General features: G+C 33.4%; 2 protein-coding genes across 5 annotated transcripts in view; both read right to left on the reverse strand.

Moving 5' to 3' along the window:
• Positions 1-3280: 3280 nt before the first annotated feature.
• Positions 3281-20733, reverse strand: part of LOC133857727 (cyclic nucleotide-gated ion channel 1-like) — an 82043-nt gene continuing 64590 nt past the window's right edge. Inside the window, exons 1-10 of one of the 4 annotated variants that reach the window (XM_062293076.1) lie at positions 11894-12228; positions 11638-11803; positions 10149-10232; positions 9727-9772; positions 7050-7482; positions 6734-6949; positions 5645-5922; positions 5339-5450; positions 4479-4727; positions 3281-3960 (exon numbers count right to left, since the gene is read on the reverse strand). In XM_062293076.1, the coding sequence (XP_062149060.1) occupies positions 3445-3960; positions 4479-4727; positions 5339-5450; positions 5645-5922; positions 6734-6949; positions 7050-7482; positions 9727-9731 (1809 nt within the window). In that variant the 5' untranslated portion in view covers positions 9732-9772; positions 10149-10232; positions 11638-11803; positions 11894-12228 and the 3' untranslated portion in view covers positions 3281-3444. Of the gene's footprint in view, positions 3961-4478; positions 4728-5338; positions 5451-5644; positions 5923-6733; positions 6950-7049; positions 7483-8381; positions 8647-9726; positions 9807-10148; positions 10233-11637; positions 11804-11893; positions 12229-20733 lie in introns of those variants that run through there. The other 3 variants (XM_062293067.1, XM_062293060.1, XM_062293083.1) reach the window with 3 other exon arrangements.
• On the reverse strand, positions 13314-15339 carry LOC133862385 (cyclic nucleotide-gated ion channel 1-like). The gene is made up of 3 exons (XM_062298180.1): positions 15252-15339; positions 14352-14603; positions 13314-13979 (listed from the first exon to the last, which is right to left on the reverse strand). The coding sequence occupies exons 2-3, from the start codon at positions 14595-14597 to the stop codon at positions 13551-13553; spliced, it is 675 nt and encodes a 224-aa protein (XP_062154164.1). The 5' UTR covers positions 14598-14603; positions 15252-15339; the 3' UTR covers positions 13314-13550.

Here is a 20733-nt window from a genome sequence, read left to right on the forward strand (position 1 = left end):
AAATTTTTTGCTTTGTATATATCTATGATTATATAACCTCATAGCAATTGGCTATGATTTTACAGAACTTTATGCTTTGTGATGTAAAAATTTTATGTTCGTGATCTTTGACCAATAAAATACTCACATCTTTCTTTAAAAAAGAAAAAAAAAATGAAATCATTGTAGCTTATTGTCTAGATCCGGCCATTTGCCGTACCATAAATTCCATGGTCAAATATATGTATAAGCTTACATGATAATTAGTCATACTTAACTATAAAATAATCAAAGAAATTGAATTCGTCCAACTCCTACTTAAATGTGCACGCATTCCTTCTAGAATCTAGACTGACATGCATGCAATCTTGACTATCCATGCAATCTTGAATATATAGTTTGTTCTTCCCCTCTTTCTTTTTTCTTTGGTCCAAGAAACGTATAAAATAATCAAAGAAAATTTTCTACATCTTAAAAGGAATACTGCATTCAATTCAGCATTAGCCCTGTAGATGAATAATACCCCTAGAAACGTATAAGAAGTTTCTCCTTGTACGGCTCAAAAAAAAAAGAAAAAAAGAAAAAAAGAAGTTATAAATTATGTCTAAATATAGAATTTTTAATTAATGTCAAATAGATCCATCTGGTGGATAGTTAAAAAATCATCATATAAAAAAAATGTACAACTACATGTTAAGGCCATAAACAACATAATGAAACAAAGGCAGCACACATGGACTTCAAACAGGTTTACAATGAAGATATGCACGGAGTCTAATAAAATAAAAACCAGTGTAAAGGGAAACTTTACACTAAGCAAATATAATTTTTTTAAGATAATATATATATATATTTTAAGAGAAAAATATTGTAGAGGTTCCAGGAGTTTAACCTTTTACCAAATTGATCATTAAGGTTTGAAATTTATCAAATCAGTACTATTTAAGATCGATATATATCCTTCTTTATCAAATTCTTCTCTCCGTACTCTTTGGGAATGTTTTATGTTAGGTTTTTTAATGATAAACAATGACACATAGGCTGATGACTACGTCATATCTAATAAAATTTTGACACATATACATATCGTTGAATCAACACTTATTCACCTCACCACAATATTTAAAAGATGAGTAATGTTTCTTACACAATTTTTGTACAACTTTTATACAACTCTAACAACTTTCTTTTAAAATCAGCCATTGAATATTTAGGACCTACATGTTGGAAAACAAATCCAATGGTTGATCATAACAAAAAGTAGTTAGAGTTGTGCAAAAATTGTGTGAGAGTTGTGTAAGAAACATTACTCTTAAAAGATACCATATATAAACAATGAACAAGAAAAAAAAAATGAAAAGGAAAGAAAATAGTGATTTGACCACCCTATTGAGAGTGGTTTGGTCCCTTTCAACTCAACTTTTGCGGGTCGGTCAAATCACCACAAAATAGTTATAGCCTTTAGGAGTAATTCGGTCACAAACTTCTACATGCTTAAACACGAGTGAAGGTCCAAATTAAATTAATATGCAAAGCACTAATTGTTTAATCCTGCTTCAAGAATTTCGTATAACAAAGGTTGCCACGTACATTAGAGGACAAATGTGAAAAAATTTGAAACCTCACCAAGCTAAGACACCAACTGAAATGGAATTACAATACATATAATAAGTAACCCAAAGAGGAATAGCGTAACGAATCACAAAATGACCCAAACTTCCTCATCCCGCACATTACTAATTAAATTGATTAATACATATCCAGGACAGAATTATGGCATAACTTATAATATAATCCCCTTTTGAACCGACCTTATAAAGACCCCCCAAAAGGAAATTTTTGGGCTCAATATATAGAACCATTTTTTTTTCTTTTTTCTTTTTTTGACATATTCACACAAGAGGGGCAAGAGAAGTTCGAACTAATGACCTCTGCTTCATAAGGCATGATCCCTAACCGATTGAGCTATCCCTTAAAGACAACTCAATAGAACCATTAACACCGAGCAGATAATATATATATATATATATATATATATATATATATATATATATATATATATCTTGTGTAAGCGGTAGCACTTATAGCGATTGTGGTAGATTTTGATAAGCACCACCGCACCCTAACAAACAAAAGGAACATGCTTTTTTATTTATTTAAAGTGAAATAGAGATTATTTATTTTATAGTGAAAATTAAATTTTATACATCTAATGGTATATATGCTGTCACATCATTTAAAATTTTAAATGAAGTGGCACCATATTTAAATAACATGATATTATATTCACCATTAATGCAACAACAAAAACTCTCATTGCATTTTGTTCATTCTCACATAACAAATCAAAAAATGCCTAATAGGGTCTCCAAGTGAATCTTCCAAAACACCCTGAGCGCCTACATATCGAAATACGATCGGCTAAACTCCCTATCGCCACCATCAAGCAAACCCAAGTGGGCTTGCGCTCAACAAACAGAGCGAGAACTCTCTTGGCAGTAAACATGGCTGGGTCGGGTTTATATATCCGTTGTTGAAGTTACATAATTGAGGCGAAATACAATATTTTAAAGTCTCGTTTGGTTTGTAGAATGAGTATTTCATTGGGAAATGAAATAGTTATTACCAAAAATAAAAGAAAGTGGAATGAAATGATTATTCTTACTCTTTAGTTCGGTAATAACTCATATACTTTAATCGGAATTTAATCAAAAAATTATTAAAAAAAACCTCACATTATATATTTTTAAAAAAAACTAAAAATAAAATAAAATTTGAAAACTAGTGGGTGGCCGGCGACCCCTAAAGCCCATCGAGCCACCCCCAAATGGTCCAGGGGTGATCGCACCACCCTCAGCGCCATATGTGGTTAGCCGACCACCCCAATGGGTGGTCAGCTAGCCACTATAAAGGGGGTTGGAATTTCGTTTTTTTCTTCTTTTTTTTTTTTTTAAAAAAAAAAAAGTGATTTTTTTAGATAATGTAGTTTATTTCATTTTTTAGAGGAATAGGTATTCCGCTTCGTAAGAGAATAGTTATTCCAATTGAAATAACTATTTAAAGGAATAGACCCCTACTAAACATAGGAATGACTATTTTTAGTCATTCTATTCTAGTGATCAATTCCGCCAATCAAACGAGGCCTAAAGCTAAAAAAAAAAAACATAGGATAAAATTTTTCTATAAATTGCATGGGTTGTATGAGTTTTTTATAAACTAACCTCTAAAAATAATATATGTCCTTTAAGCATGTAAGAAACACATGCATGCTAAAAGACACATCACTTTTAGAGATAATTGGTTAATAGGAAATTACGTACGTACTGTCCAAAATATATATATATATTTGTACACAAAGGCCTCTAAAACAAACTATTTGCTTAATTGCAACAACACTCAGGCTATACGTAAGGAAATGCTGGGTTTTTAGAACTAGTCTTGAAACACCTAGAGCATGAGAACTCGCTAGCTTCTTTTCCCCTTGGGTGACAGGGCAGACAACATTTCAATTTTCTTGTTCCCCTCAACCAACTGGAGAGACCTTTCATTCTTCTTTTCATGAAAACGCCGGAAAGCTGCTTGTACTGCAGAAGCTGCTTGTACATGAGAAGTTGTTTCAGTACTACGCCTGGAAACTATAGTCCTCAAGTCGTTGGCCATTAGAGCAAAGGCTTCAACCTTTGTATGGGTTTTCGCAGTTTTGACAGAGATTGGGAGGTCAGATAGTTTGGGTAAGGCTGAGCGTTCCAACCCCCAATCTAGAAGTTCTTCTCCGTAGAAACTACCTTTCTCAATACACTTGGTGCTTCTCTCACCATTATTGGTCGTGAAGTTCCATATGATGCCTTGCGTTACGAAGAGCATCACATCAAGTGGTTCTCCCTCCCGAACAATGTAGCTGTGCTGGTTGTAATGCACTGGCTTTAGATAGTCGCAGATCAATTGTAACAATTGTTCACTTTTTCCTTGAAGCTGTGGCACCTACCACACAAACAATCGAGAAGAGTAATGAGAAGGGTACTGCTAATTAGAAAATGATTACGTGAAGGCGTTTAAAAATTCATTGTCAACAACTTGCACTGGCCAAGCTCTTTGAGGAACCACATTAATTAGAGTAATGAATATGAGTTCAAAGTCCTAAAACAAATTTAATCATTTAATTAATATTCTAACAAAAATATAAATGGTCACGAAGATAGATGCAAAATTTTCACAATCCACTCAACTTATCAAAAAGGAAGACCAAAAATAAAAAAATAAAAAAGAAGGGAAGGGACTCACTTGCTTTAGCATGGGTGCCAAGCTCTTTAAGGAACCACATTAATTAGAGTAATGAATATGAGTTCAAAGTCCTAAAACAAATTTAATCATTTAATTAATATTCTAACAAAAATATAAATGGTCACGAAGATAGATGCAATATTTTCACAATCCACTCAACTTATCAAAAAGGAAGACCAAAAATAAAAAAAAATAAAAAAGAAGGGAAGGGGACTCACTTGCTTTAGCATGGGTAAGCAGATATAGCGCTTAATCTTCCTTCCAAGTTCAATGGGAAAATGAGACAACAGATTCTGCACATCAACATCTTTCTTTTCTTCCAACATGTGTTGAACGATGGGCATGATCTCCTGCTTTGTACTACTAGGGAGCTGGTTTCTAAATATCCATAGCTCTATTTCTCGTTCTTTAACCCTCATATTTTTTATAATTTCTTCTGACCTTTCAGTTGCCAACTGTATATATGTCTGATAGATGACAAGTTTAGATCATCAAATTCTATTGATAAATTACGGCTCTTCTTGAAATCTTTGATTCATAGGAAATGATAAATTTAGTCATTATTAATCAATATTTTAGTTCATATATAGGAAATGATAACTATTATATATATAGTTAATCCTCTTGTAATTAGTATTATTGATAGATAAAAAATAAAATAAAATATAGCTATCAAAGTTACTAATTACTTAAAACTTATAATAAATTCCGTAAAAAAATAAAAAAAAATAAAAAGTTTTTCAAATGTACAAGACTTTAACATAAATTAAAATAAGTCCATTCAGCTTTGGCTTACTGTCAAATTAAGCTTACTCCTATATATATATATGGTTTGATGGCATGGAAATCATGAGTTTGAGTCTCATTGGCAATGGTTAGGGGGCATGAAACTCGTGCCCGGCCATTATCCATGTCCGCCTACTTCCTATCACTTTTAAGGGAATCGTCCCATTCATGCATAACAAGTACATGTTGAGTCCTTCAACATGCATGTATAAAGAAACGTACCATCTCTAACACTCATACACAATAATATAATCAAGCGCCATAAAGCTTAAAAAGATGTTAGAGCACCAACCTGCAAATTGCCAATGAAATACAGAAACAGTAGCAAGCCAAAGATTGAAATATAAACTGTGAAGAAGTTTTCCCAGAAATATGTACTTGTTCGAAGGTTTTGACCAAAAGAACTGCAAATAATAGACAAACTATCATGTATCATATTGTAATAGAATTATATATATCAGAATATATAATGTAGTATATATTCTTTTGGATGAATGGTAAATAATTAATGAACAAATCCAAATACAACAGTCAGTTGACCTCTTTGGAAGAAATTCACATATCTTACAGTCGTAAAAAGAGTGGAACATGTGCAAACCTCAAATTTCGTAGGCCCCACCAGAAACAATTCGAGAGCTTTCGTGGAAAATTTGTGGACTCCAAGGTATGAGATTGAAGGGCTTCAAGAAAAATTCCAAAATCAAAGAGCGTTGTGTTTGGTGTTTGTACAGAGCAATAATCATCTAAAAATGCGTGATCGCTTGAAGGCTGATTGCAGCTAAAAGAGGTTGAAATACATCCAGTAATTTCACAAGCTTTGCGCCAGCAAGCCGTCTCTCGTTGGACAGAAAATAAGTACCAAAAAGCACCAATTACCTAAAGGACCAGAATTAAGTCACCTAAACATTAGTAAATTATATATGTAGATATATATCCTACCACAAAAATAGAAATAAAGTAGCTAGAACAACAAAAGAAAGAGAGAGTCCTGCAAATATAACAAAATTATAGGATAAAAATTGCAGTATCAGCTGACATTTCTAATTAGTACGTGCGCAATGCATTGCTTATAATTCGTCAAGGTCGATTCCTTCGAAACCTATGATTTTATGAAGAACTCTAAGGAAACCTTGATAAAAATCCCTTACTTTTTTAAGAAAGAATGAAATAAGCAATAAAAATTTAGGGTAAATTCCACTTATTCCCCTCAAACTACCACTAAATTAACAATGTCTCACTTAAACTTTCAATTTGGACACTGTCTCTCCTCGCCCAAAATTACAAAAAATTGTCATTGTTTCCCCCAGTGACGAAAAATACCCTTAATAATTTTTTTTAAAAAAAAAAAATACATAAAAACCATGGGTGGCCAAATTTAAGAATTTTTTTTTTTTTTTTTGAATTTATAAGATTTTTTTTTTTTTATTGACAAAATTCTAAGGCCATTTTTGTCTTTTTGCTGGCTTTGAGAAACATTGACAATATTTTGGCCGGTATGGGGAGACATTGAAAATTTGGAGGGTAAATTGTCAATCAGATAATAGTTTGAGAGGAATATATGAATTTTTCCCAAAAATTTATGATTACGTACGTAAAATGAATGTGATATTTGATAATCAAACTTACATATATATATATATATATATATATATATATATATATATATATAAAAGATAATCAAACTTACATGGCTGGCCAGGATATAGAGAAAGAAATTGAATGCAGCTTTAACCCAAACAAGTCTAGCAAGTTTGCTGGCAGTCCTGGTAAGATTCATCCATGATATGTAGATTCGGAGAACTCTTGGTGCATATTGGAAATAACCAACAGCATTCAGGAACTTCCTTTTGTCCAAAACTCTTGAACCTCTCACTTTCGAAAAAATATTATTTGTAAATAAAACCTGAACAAATTATAACCGATCAGTGTACGCACGTAAGATATATCTATATATGCAGTATACATGCAAAACAATTCAGAAGTAGAAAAGTACCGCCCCTTACCTGTGGGAGGGGAAGAATAGCGAGAACGTCAATTACAAAGTACCGTGAGAAGAAGTAGCGCTTTGCTATTTGCCGAGGATCTGTAACTACCTCAGTTCGTCCAAGCTTACGAGAGGCCTCGTCGATGTAAGGGCATATAAATTGCAAAATGATATTCAAAAGATAGATGAAATCCGTGACAGATCGCAAAGCAATGGCTACGATCTTCAATCTTTTATCTAACCACACGCACTTTTTATCTGTATTGATGAGAGGAAGGTAATAAAACAGAGGGTCCACTGATACTGCAATCGCACATGACACTGCAAACATTATATTCCACCACAGAAGCAGCCGCCCATCTGGGTCAATAATTGTCTTTTTTGTTCTTCTCTTTTGTCCTGAATCATCTCCATCGGTTTTTGAAACTTGCCCCTCAATATCCTGATCATTCCTGACCACAATATAACAAGCAAAGAATCAGATTGATGATATATCTTTTTGTTTTCTCCTTTCAGTACTCGATCATGATGTAATAGCGGGACCATATGGAACTTGTTCCTATATCCTTTTAATCTAGTTGCTTTTTAGTGTTTGGATTTTTGCAAAAAGCCATGCTACAAGTATTTATTTATTTTTAATGTAAAAGACTTCAAAAGAGTAATGATATATACCACGTACGTATACCTTTTTATCTCACTTTTATTTTATTATGTTGATGTGCCAAAGTCTAGTATCCATTTTTTTTTTTTAATAAGGACTAATCTAAGGACTACTAAACCCTAACACGTCAATATAGTATAACAAAAGTATATTATATAACATTTTTCTTTCAGAAAATGTTATCCCTATTTTCAATGTATATGTTAGTAGTTGAACCATGGTATCCCCACATGCCACACTTGGCCTGCTCCAACCACTATTAAGAGCTGTAGTTTTTGGATTTGTAACTTAGATTACCAAAAGTTGTACAATCTATCTATTACTAAGAGTTGGGTCTCTTGGTTAGTTATAAATAACCAATGAAAATGAGTGTTAGGGAATCAAATCACATCACAAAATTCTGAACATTAGAATGTCTAGCTCCTATCTTTTTCTCCCAAATAGAATTTAAGTTGTGTACTTGTTTGTTTTGTTCTTGAAATAAAACACCACTGTTACAATTATTTTCGACATTTTGAACGTGAGAAGCATCGTAGGCAGTGTAGAACACTTACAAAATATCAGGATTTGTGAGTTCTCAAGAACATGGTACACACCAAAGAACTCTTTTTTATGTTAATGTTTTTCTAACAGTTTATAAGTGTAGATAAACTGTTATAGGCGAAGGCCCCAAAATTTAAAAACCGTCACCTCAAACACCACCAACAACTGCCCGTTGCCACCCCATATCCACGAGCATCACATCTCCCAGCCGACCATCGATGGCCACCAACTCCTAACAAAACCATCAACGCCTATAAAGATAACAGGCAGCCTTGCGCACACAGCACAACACTATAGGCGAGGGCCGCCAAGATAGCACCAACGCCTGTGCCACTTGCTCAGTTGCTCCTCTGATCCGCATATTTTCTTCATGAGACTTAAAGAGTTAAAATTATTTTTATGATTACTTTTAGGATTCTAATCAATCAATAAAAATTAATTTTTAACCAAGAACTATGCATAATTCAGAGCATTCACATTGGTAGCTAAAATAGGGATACAGTTATTTTGACGATAGACTACTCTAACAAAAAAAAAAAATCTTGATTCGGCTAATTATTATGGTTAAGAAAAAGGCTAGTTGTTACAATGCTCAATAAATTTGTTAAGCTATAGTTCAACAATGCATATGACAACTAATAAAAAAAAATAGATATGATACTTTCTCTTTAAAAAAAAAAATATTTAAAAATATATGTTGAGACGATTTTAAGTGCTTTGAAAAATTGAATAGTTAAAAAAAAAAAAAATTAAAAAAATGTATCTTTTAACTAAATTTTAGCTAAATATTTAGACATCACACGCAAATGGGAATGCTATGAGAAACTTAGACATCACACGCAAAAATAAATAAGTAAATAATATACTCTTAAAATTTTAGTCGCCAGAATTGTGACGTGTCCGACCTCTCTTTTGTCATTAGTGCCTAAAAGGAGAAATGATAGACATGAAACGTTTGACAATTTTCTGTCCGTCATTTTATAATAAAAGAAATTCATTTTATTAAAAAAAAAATGAAAAAATGCATAAAAAAATAAGACTTTATACATAAAGAATACATTTTTTATTATAAAATGACGGACAGGGAACATTCAAACGTCCCCGTCTATCATTTCTCGCCTAAAAGGGCCTGCTGTGGGAGTAGGAGACATCGTATCCAAATCAAAATCACCTGTGCTGAGAAGAAAGAAAGAGATATTTATTTCGAACAGCTAGCCTTTAATTATAAGAGAAAGGTTCAAAGTGGATCGACTAGTTCAGTGGCCTTGACTCATGGACTAGATAAGGACAGGGCCTTTTAAGTTGTTAAAACTATTTGATGATAAATGCAGTTAATTAGCAACAAAACATTTGCAAGATGCTGTACTGGTGCCTTTCAGCCACATGAAATATGCTTTGAGAAATGTTTATATAATAATCATATCAATAAGGAAGCGATTACGTACGTAGATAAGTTAGAACATAGGAAGAAGAAGAAGATGATGATGCTAACCTCATCCCTTTCTCTTGCCGAGTTGCCTATATATACCCACGAACTCCTTTTAGAAAGACAAAAGTATTGAGGTAAGATTCCTGAAGAAATGGAAAACAGATGAGACAAAAACTCCACTTTTCACTATATGGTTTCTTTCAGGGCAGAAACGTATAGTAGGACGCTGCAACAAAAACTCCACTTTTCACTATATGGTTTCTTTCAGGGCAGAAACGTATAGTAGGACGCTGCAGCATATATATATATATATATATATATATATGAAGTAAAGGTTTTTGTATAATCACTTACACCAATTAAACTCAATGGGTAAAGGGATCAAAAAAACTCTGGGACGACGCGACGTTGTATACGAAATGTAATAAGATCGAGCAAATAATAATAAATTTTTCCTTGGAGATAATATAAACAGAGAACTGAACCTGATAACTCGAACGAGAAGAGCAATGGAGACGGGGATCTGGAGAAAGGAAAGAGTGGCAGAAATTGGATCTTTCACTCTGCAGCTGCAAGTAATAAACAAGAGCAACTCTTGCTGATTATAAATAGATATTCATTATCCTTCAATTCTTCTGTTTATTTTCTCACAACCATCCTCGGGTCTTCCTTTTTTGTTTTTTTTTGAATTCGACGAACATCGCTCGAATGTTCATCAGAAACAGATGAAAATTTAATTAATTCATTACAAATTAAGTCAAGTCAATCAGCGAATGGTAGTGCAGGAAAAATTCAAACCTGGCAATTTCCCAGCAAAGTAAAATGATAAGAAATATATAAAATAAATAATTTCCCACCAACTGCCACTCGAAGAGGGACGGCTGAGATATACTGTAAATTTAATGAATGGCCCTGATTATTTTGGGTTTCTTTTAACTCAAACATCAACGTTTTTATACTCAAAGTTGTCTGAAGCACACATTTGATAGGTTTTCTATTTGACGACGCAAAAAGAGCAGTGGGTAACGTTTCTTCTCAAAGCTATCCAGCTTCCAACCCCTTAAAACCACCATAACTGATCCCACTTCGAGCCCCACAACCACCACGATCACCCCAAACGGCCGGCTGCTCGCCACTGCAAGATCTAAAGGACTTTCGTCCGGGCCTTCAATATTGTTAAGCTGAGCCTAAAACAACTATCCTGTAATTTCTTTTATAGTTGGTTGTTCTGTATTTTCTGTAGAATGGTTTTGTTATCATTTTGGGGGGTTTTATTTGTTGCTCTGTTTTCTTGTATGCAGCGTGTTTGTTTTTTTGCTGTAATGGGGGTAGGCTGTTTATTAAGCAGCCAATTCCAGGTGTTTTCCTGGTATGCATGAGTTTCGGTGTGTTTTTTAATGAAGCTTATAACTCTCCAACAATTTACTAGAATGCCTATAACATCAGAACATGCAACAACTAAACTCAAAACAGAGTAACACACAATACACTAGCAGACGTTCCGCGTTGTTGAATATAGACGTTCCCACCAATAAGACGAAAATGGCAGAAAGACTTGGAGAGAGACGAAAATCAGTGAAAATGGAGCAAATTGGAGAGAAAGACGAAAATGGCATCCAGTCGCTTGGAGTGAGAGACGAAAATCACTTCTGCATTTCTATCAATGCACGTTTCGGCTGTCTTTCCTGACATTTACTGTAGCACCCCAAAAAAAAAAAAAAACCATTTCTTTTGGTTTTTTTCTTTAACTGACGTGGCTGGTTCCACATCGGTTTGGAACAAAAATTCGAGAAAATATTCGGGTTCTGTAGCATTCCTCAAAAAGTAAATGAGAAATCCCATACCTTCTTGTATTTCTCATTTAGTTTTTTCTTTTGTCCTCTGGTTCTTAACCTTTAGTAAGTGATCTATATTAGCCTATTTTGCAATCAAAACAATGGAATGGAAATCAGCAAGATGTAGTCCTTCACTAACCTTGTGTTCTCCTCTTCTCCTTCTTCCCTTCTCTGTTTCTGCTTCTCTTTATTTCTATCATGGTATCAGAGCCTGAATAGGCCAACGCCAAGTCTTTCAATCCTTCACATGGCAACCACAAACCTCTCATCTTCACCAATACCCACATCCACTCCAAACATGGTCCCTGCAAACAAACAAACACTGCCGACAAGTCAAACACCTTAGCCTCAGCCACCCTAAACACAAACAATCTGTGAAACCCTTCCGTGTTTACCGTTTCTGAAACCACTCTGCTCATATCCTCCCAACTCTTCTACGGTATCTCCAATCTGTATACAGTTGAATCGAAACAAGCTTCAAGACAAACAATCAAGCAAGCAAGAGCAAAAAAAATAAAATGCAGAAATCCATCCGAGCTTAATCCCCTGCACCGGCGTCAATCCTTCCTCTCCTGCAGGTTCCTCTATACTGCTTTGCCGCCGCAACCGACCCGGACAACCACCTCATCTTGCCCCAAATCTACTGCCCACTTCTCAAGTCATTGGGTGTCATCATTCTCTCAGCTGGGTGAATCACATTCGGCCACGTCTCCACATGCCAGAATCATCACATCCCTCAGGTCTCCCACATTAATTAAATGCTTCTGATATGTTTTCTACATGCATTTACGGAACTACCCCTTCCTTAATGGACTCCACCATCACAAACATACAAGATCTAACCCCCATCAGATATCAACCAGCCCATCTCAGACTTTAACAAGCCCATACCCGATACTACCTAGCCCATCTCAGCCTCCATCTAATAAACATCAAAACCTTTAACCAACCCAACCCAGCTGTTCACCGATCCATTTCTGATTTTATCCATACCCAAACATGGACGGTTAAAAGTCCCTGTCTATCATGACTCATGAGGTAACTCAATTCACTGTGGATCACGCCTCATCAAGCGAATGTCACTAGGTCGAATCCTTTCTTCTCCCTTTTGCGTAGACATGTAAAAAAAAAAAAAAAAATTGTCCTTCCTCTCCATCTCTTTACTCTCTTTCAGACCTTTTATCAAACACCTCACCCTCACCTCTGTTTCTCCACTCAAATCACACCCATCACCTTCTCTACCCTCTAATTAATACTCAACCACAAAGCCTCTTCTCTTCCACTCAAATTCTGCAGAAAGACTTCTTTCCATTCCACTGTCATGTCTCCCATAATCATCTTGTGAGTTCCTCCATTTTCTCTCATTAGCCAATGACCATCTTTTATCTTGTCTAACAAGAGGTGTTGCTCTCCTTTCATATACCAGTGGCGAATCTACTAAATTCTCTGCATTGAGCCTCCTCCTCCTCTCATACGCAGAGCTTCTTTCTTGCTGGTTCTTACAAGAAAGAAGCTCTTTTGCAGCTCTAAACTGTAAATCGTAACTCTGACTCTAAATTAATGAAAGTTTTCGTTCTAATTTACACATTTTCTTCAAATTGTCACAAAACGGATGTTACCAACTCAACTCTTCCTTTCCCATGTGCCGTTTGGAGGTAGATTCTATTTGTTTAATGTTTGTTAGCCATCAGAAAAACAAAATAGCTTGATTTATTGTATAAAGACATGCCTTCTACATCAAGCTACAACATTGAAAAACTAAAGACACACATTCAACAAATAACAATCTGTTGCAATTCAACAGTTTTATTTATTAATTAACAAGTTCTTCATTTCCTAATTCTACGTTCACCATTCGGAATTCAAACAACTAGCAACTGTTTTACGGGCAAACAAGTGGACTATACAACTTAACACAAAGGCTTTCAGAACAAACTACTGCTTTTCAACAACGTGTGGCGCTGCTAGTCTTGAAGCACCAAGAGCATGACAGCTCGTGCTGTTATCCCTAGCCATTTTGGGAGAATTTTCATTCATCTTTTCATTAAGGTACTAGCGAGCTAGTGCTTCTTGTGCATACCGTTTTGCTTGGGAAGCGGCTTGAGAACGCCTAGAAATTAGAATTTTCCCTTTGTCGGCCGTCAGAGCAAAGGCTTCAACTTTTGTAAGGGTTTTAACGGTTTTAGAGATCGGGAGGTCGGATAGTTGGGGCTCGGGAGAGCCATTGAACCCCCAATACTCCAGAAGTTCTTCTGCATAGAACATACCTTTTTCAATACACTGAGTGCCTGAGACGGTTCCCTCACCATTCTCACCATTATTGGTTTTGAAGCACAATACACTGCCTTGCGTGATGAAGATCATCGCAATGAGTGGTTCTCCCTCCCGGAGAATGTAGCTGTTCTCATTGTAATACAATGGCTTGAGAGATTCACAGATCAATCGCAGCTGATATTCACTTTCATTTTTAAGGATTTGCACCTAGAGTAATTGCAAATAGCGAGAATAATAATGAGAATTAAGAAGTCCAATATAGAAATGATTATATAAGGGTGTATGGATATTCAACTGTCAAGCTACTCTCTTCAAAGTAAAGAATGTCAACGCGCGGTCTTCAACAAGAATGCCAAAATGGGTTGCTTGGATCATGAACAACTGCACCTTAAATATCAATTCAATTCATTTAAAATAAAATCGATCATATTGTCTATCCCTTTTTTTTATACGATTTTTACACAATTCCGACTTTTTATTTTATTTTTTTACATTCTTCCAAAGAAAAATAATTATACTCTTCCATTGAATGAGTATTTTTACTTTGTCCAAAAGCTTAAAAGAAGAAAAAGAACTCACTTTTTCTAGCAGATGTAAGCAAAGATGGCGCTTAATCTCCTTTGCAAGATTTATGTCTGAAAGATAAGGAATCGGGTTCTCCGTATCAAAATCTTTCCTTTCTTTCAGTCTATCGTGTATGCAGGAGATGATCCATTCTTTCATTTGATCACGGAGATTGTTTCTCGATAGCCATAACTGTATGTCTATTTCTTTACGTTTCATATTTTCTGTAATCTCCTCTGACTTCTCAGTTGCCATCTGCATGTATGTCTATTCCACAACAAATTTGGTTGATCAAATTACAGAAAAATGATGAATTTAATCATTTGTAATATATAAAATATACAGTTGGCCTTATCATAATTACTATTGTATGCAATCTATAATAATAATAATAAATAAATAAATAAATTAAAAAAAAAAAAAAAAAAAAAAAAAAAAAAAAATATCAAAATTAGTAATTAAATTAATCTGTTGTTGAAGCCTGAACTTTTTGAATTTACAAGACTTCTACACAAAAATTAGTCTATGCATGTAGAAAACTGTCAACTCTTATATATTAACCTTTGGAAAAAAAAAAAAAAAAAAAAAAAAAAAAAAAAAAAAAGAAAAAAAAAAGAGAAGAACAAAACATAAGGCAGTTGGTGGGTAATTAAGTGTGAGAAGCAGCTTGCAACAAATGCAGCTTAACAATGATAATAAAGGCCTTAACAAAGATAAAAGATGATAAATTAGAGAAAATTTTCAAAGTTGGCCTTAATTAGATTCTTTGTCCCAGTATTTACAGCAAGTGCATGTTGTGTCGTTCTATGCCATCTGATCTAATTACGCTCACACACCTAGTACATATATATATATATATATATATATATATATATATATATATATATATACACAAAAAAGATGTCGAGCACTAACCTGCACAGCACCGATGAAGTACAAAAATAGTAGCAAACCAAAGATCGAAATAAAAACTGAGAAGCAATTTTCCCAAAAATAGGTACTTGTTTCAAGGTTTTAACCGAGAGAACTGCAAAATTGGAGAAGTATAATGTATGAGATAATTAATAACCTAAATCAATATTGTGTAACATGACATGCTTAGTGATAACTAGCATGCAAACTATTCGATCCGGAGTAACAAAGAGTCCAATATGTGCAAATCTTAAATTTTGGAGGCCCCACCAGAAAGAGTGCAAGATCTTTGGTAGAATATTTGTTGACGACACGGTACCAGATTGAATGGCTTCTAAGAATATTCCAAAATCAACTAGTGTTGTATTTGGTGTTTGTATAGGGCAAGCAACATCTAAAAATATGTAATTTCCTAAATTGCGACCACAATAAAAGGCACTTGGGGTACATCCAATATGATTTTTACAAGCTATATGCCAGCAAGCCGTCTCTCGTTTGATAGAGATGAAGTACCAAAAGGCACCAAGTACCTAAAAGACCATCAAAACTCTTAAAGACGACTAAATTCGATCTGCAAACCAAATATGGTAGCAAAAAATGATAAAGTTACTACTTCCACTTAAAAGGAAAATGTAGTGGGCTTCGAATAACTTGATTGTAAATTTTGTATTTAACTCCGAATCGTAATTGATGAATTGGTGTATGGAATGGATGTGGTGATGATCACAATTTTTCATTGGGAGTGGCCAAAATATGAATGATCAGTCAAATTTAATTCTGCTAGCTACCAGCGCCGAAATTTTAAGCATAAAAATACATATATATGTATATTTAATTGACTAAAAAAAAAAAATTGAAAATTAAGGGCGACCATGGCTCCCCCTTGGTCTATATGTAGTTCTGTCCCTAGTGGTGAGAGAATGAATATGCTTGACTGTTTCGAAAAGTCACTCCAAACAAAAACAAAAACAAAAAAAAACAAAAAAAGAACTAGAGAAGAAGTGAATTCTGATTATTTTCTTGGATGTTCTCCATTCATTGTTTTTGGGCTCTTTATACCCGAATTACAAAAGACAACTAATTAATCATTTCAAATAAGCATAAGTTACAATTATACATGGATAAAAAATAATAATAATAATAATAATAAAAGATAAAAACTTTTTATAAACCGGTTTATAAAAAATTTCTTACAAATCAACTTAATAATCGAGCACAACTGAAAAATATTCGTAATGCATGCTTGTGATAATTAATTATCAATTTATTTTCATTTAAAATGTAAAGTTTTATAAAGAGAGACTAGAATTAACTTTTTAACATATCTGAACCGTAGAAAAAATTATAGGAGATCTCGTGTCGTAATTTCTTTTACCGCGCTTATGCTAAATCCATTAAAGGAAAACTGAAATAAGTATTAAAATAACTTAAGATAGGATAATCAATCTTACATGGATGGCAAGGATATATAGGAAAATATTGAATGCAGCCTTAATCCATACTCTTCTAGCAAGTTCTCTGGAACTTTCGATAAGTTTAGTCCATGATAGGTAGATTCGGAGAACTCTTGGCACATATTGCAAGAGAACAAAGGCGTACGTTCAGGAACTTCCTTATGTCCAAAAATTTCGAGCTTCTCATTTTTGAAAAAATAATTGGAATTAAAACCTGGAAAAATTACAACCAGCATGTTCAAACAAGGTAGGTATAATTTTTCGCATATTCAACTCACATAAATTCTTTAATCTCTTTTAGGAAAAAATACTTCACTTATAACTCTCGATATTTTATCATTTTTACAATTAAGTATTCAAACTTTTCAAAGTGTCAATTTAAGGTAATCATCTTTCAATTTTTTTCAATTTCAATCACCCATTAGAATTTTTCATTAAATCCTGTCAAATTTTTCAAAATACTTCTCATTTTTTTAAGGGGAAAAAAAAAATTGCAAGGATTTAGGTATGTTGGTCAAAATTTAACGGAATTTACAAAAATACTCATGATTGAAACTTTGATATATATGATTTAACGGAAAATTATAACGAAATGTTGAAATTGAAAAAAAAAATTGAAAGATGAATGCCCTAAATTTACACTTTTTAAAGTTTGAATACTTAATTGCAAAAGTAATAAAAAATTAGAGGTTATAAGTAAAATTTTCCTAATTTTTAATATTTCTCTTTGCTGTTAAACTACTTGAAACGAAAAAAAAAAGGTCTCTCTTACGTACCTGCGGGATTGGAAGAATAGCGAGGATGTCAATTAGAAAGTAGGACTTCAAGTACCTGTTTCTTATTTTCCGAGCATCTGTAACAATCTCGGTTCGTCCAGAGTTACGATACGGACAAAGAAATCCCAAAATCATATTCGCAAAATATATGATATCGAAGACCGACCGCAAACAAATAGCAGTGATCTCGATCTAGTCTTCTATCTAATGCAAGACACTTGTCACCTTCGTTGATCACAGGAAGGTAAAAGAACAAAGGGTCTACTGATACTGCAATCACACACGACACTACAAACATCACATGCCACTTCAAAATAAGCCCCCCCGTCAGGTCAAGTTTTGTCCTTTTTCCTCCTGAAGCAACTCCAGCATCCTGCTGGGGACCTAATTGCTTCTCAACATCCGTAATATTACTGATCGAGCAGAGATCATAACAAGCAAAAAAAAAAAAAATTGTTTAAGTGGTGAAAAAAATTAATGGCATAATGGCATGACTTTCGGTCTTTAGCCATACAGAATTAGTGAAAAATGTTTACAATAATAATAATTAATTATCATATATATCAATGTAGAGGTAACTATATTATAAAAATATGAAGAAGAAGATGATCGATGATGCTAACCCCTCCCCATTCTCTTGCTGACGACCGCGTTGTCTCATAACTGACCTTATCGATCGATCAGTGATATTATAATGTCCAAATTAATAATAGACCCCACGAACTTCTTTTAGTACTGCCACAACAAGCTGAATTTTGGTTCCTAAAAAAATGGAACATTGATTAGACAAACAATTTTTCATCTATTCTAAGTGCAACCTCCCCATATGGTGCACCATCGGAATTTTTTCAGGGCAGAAGAAAAAATAATTTTTTACTGTAAAACTGTGCAGATAAACATGATACTGAAGAAACAAAGATATATATATATATATATATATATTAAAGAGAAAAATGTATTATCAGTCCATGTGGTTTGCCTAATTAATCTGATTTGTAAATTAGGCTAACCATATAAAATTTTGAATTTTCTTTGATACCACAATGTGGGATTTGTAAATTAATTAGATCAACCATAATGACCGATGATCTATGCATTTTATTCTTCTTCTTTTTTTTAAAAAAAAAAAAAAAATTACTTTTAATTTCAATAGAAATGGTAAGACCTAGAAAACAATGCCAGACATTAGATTGATTTTTTATTTATTTTTTTTTTTTTTTGCATAAAAGGAACCCATAAAAAAAAGATTATAAAAACCATTTATCAAATTGACATTGCAATTAATATACCGCATGTGCATGGGAAGTTAAGAAATAAAAATGAATATATATATATATATAAAGTAAAAAAATCCAACCCTGAGTATAAATATATATACTACTTTACTAGTTGATTAAGTTCAACGTTCAACTTATTTTTAAAGTAAATATTAGTTTCTGTCCATATTAAAGAATAATTTAAAACTAAAAGGAATCGTTCTAGCATTTTCTATATCCAATTGTTGTACCATAAGTCGTTCCATGTTCAAATAGAATATTGTATAAGATAGAAAAACGACAGAGCTCGCAAAAATAAAAAATTTTAAAAAAAAATAAAGAGAGAAGAAAAAGCTGCGGAGACTCCACATGCAGGCCTCTGACCTGAGCTAGCCAGAACCAGTTCTTATAAAATCAATAAAATCCTTAACTATCTGATAAACACTTTTGATATTTTTTTATTTGAGCATTTCTTCTGATTCATATTCCCTTCTAGAAAATGAAGTAGATAATGCAGGAAAGAAAATAACCTCAATGTTTTACCACACACTCCAAAGATAACAACACTTCAGGAAACAGATATTATATACCAGCTCGACCCTTCCCTTCCCGTGTTCTTTTTCTTTCATTTATTGTTATGTGCAGAAAATGGGTGACATGCCCAATTAATAAGGAAAATGATAAATATACAATCCTATCACAACTTTGGTATAATTCTCGCTCACAATGAGGTGGGACTCACGTGTATGAGCCCCACCTCATTGTGAGTTGGCACATGAGCCCCACCTCATTGTGAGTGGATTGTGCCAAAGTTGTACAAAGGAGTTGTACCCCAATCATCTCCCAATTAATAATGTCCACATTAACTCATAACTAAAGTTTATCAAAGTTACAATGTCCAAACTATATGGACTACAAAATTCCTAGAAAATGGAAAAAGAAAATATGAACTTTTTCAGTGCAGAAGTAAAAACATTTCACTGTATGTGAGAAACTTCACAGCATAAGAGACTATCAGAATTACATATACCAAATATAATAAGAGCAAACACTATAAATAGTTATAAATATGAATTTTTCTTTAGAGAGAAAGAGAGTATGTACTTGTATTTATATATACGATATTTTGCCATCTTAAGAAACAATTTTTTATCACCTTTATTCAAGTGACAATTTTTACTTCTATATTTTATTTTTTTTTTTTTAAAAAAAAAAAAAAAAAAAAAAAAAAAAAAAAAAAACATAAGGCCTTATTTGGTTCGGAAAATAAGTCATTGAAATAGAATGACTATTCCATTGGAATAGCTATTCCTTTATTTGGAAATGACTTATTCATTGGAATAACTATTCTCATCTCATTTTTTAGAGGAATAGTTATTCCTAAGAGAATAGGCAACAGTTTTTTTTTTTTAAAAAAAAAAAATCTTCAATTTTTTCAATATAAACTTAAAAAAAAAAAATAGATCAGATCTGTCACCCACATATCTAAGGTCCATTTTTTTTAAAAAAAAAAAAAAGATTTGAGTTTTTATTTTTCGAAAAATAAGAAATTATGTAGGTTTTTTTTAGTAATTTTAGGTCAATTCTAATTGTAGTATATGTGTTGTCACAAAATTAAAGAATTAGTATAATTACTTTATACGATCTACTATTCTTTATTTTTAATTATAACTATTCATTTTCTTAATGAAAATACCTCTTTCAAGAACCAAACGAGACCTAAAGATAACTATGAGATCACCTTACCACGTAAGCATAATGATCGGTAAGGATAGTGATTAAAAATTATAATCTCAAAATGACAAAAGGCCATATCTCTACTCGTATAGCATTAGAGAGTTCCACGTAATTTATTGGCAGTGAGAACGCACCTTGTGGGCCTCGTAATGAAAGGGCCTTTTTTATACACGGCTTTGCCAGACGACCACGTGTTGCCCACTCCATGGCCGATCTTTCCAGTTTCCTCGACTCTACTTCGTTGACCCTCCCCTGTTTCTTT

The sequence above is a fragment of the Alnus glutinosa genome, chromosome 1 (assembly GCF_958979055.1).
Source record: "Alnus glutinosa chromosome 1, dhAlnGlut1.1, whole genome shotgun sequence".
In the NCBI taxonomy this organism is placed as follows: Eukaryota; Viridiplantae; Streptophyta; class Magnoliopsida; order Fagales; family Betulaceae; genus Alnus; species Alnus glutinosa.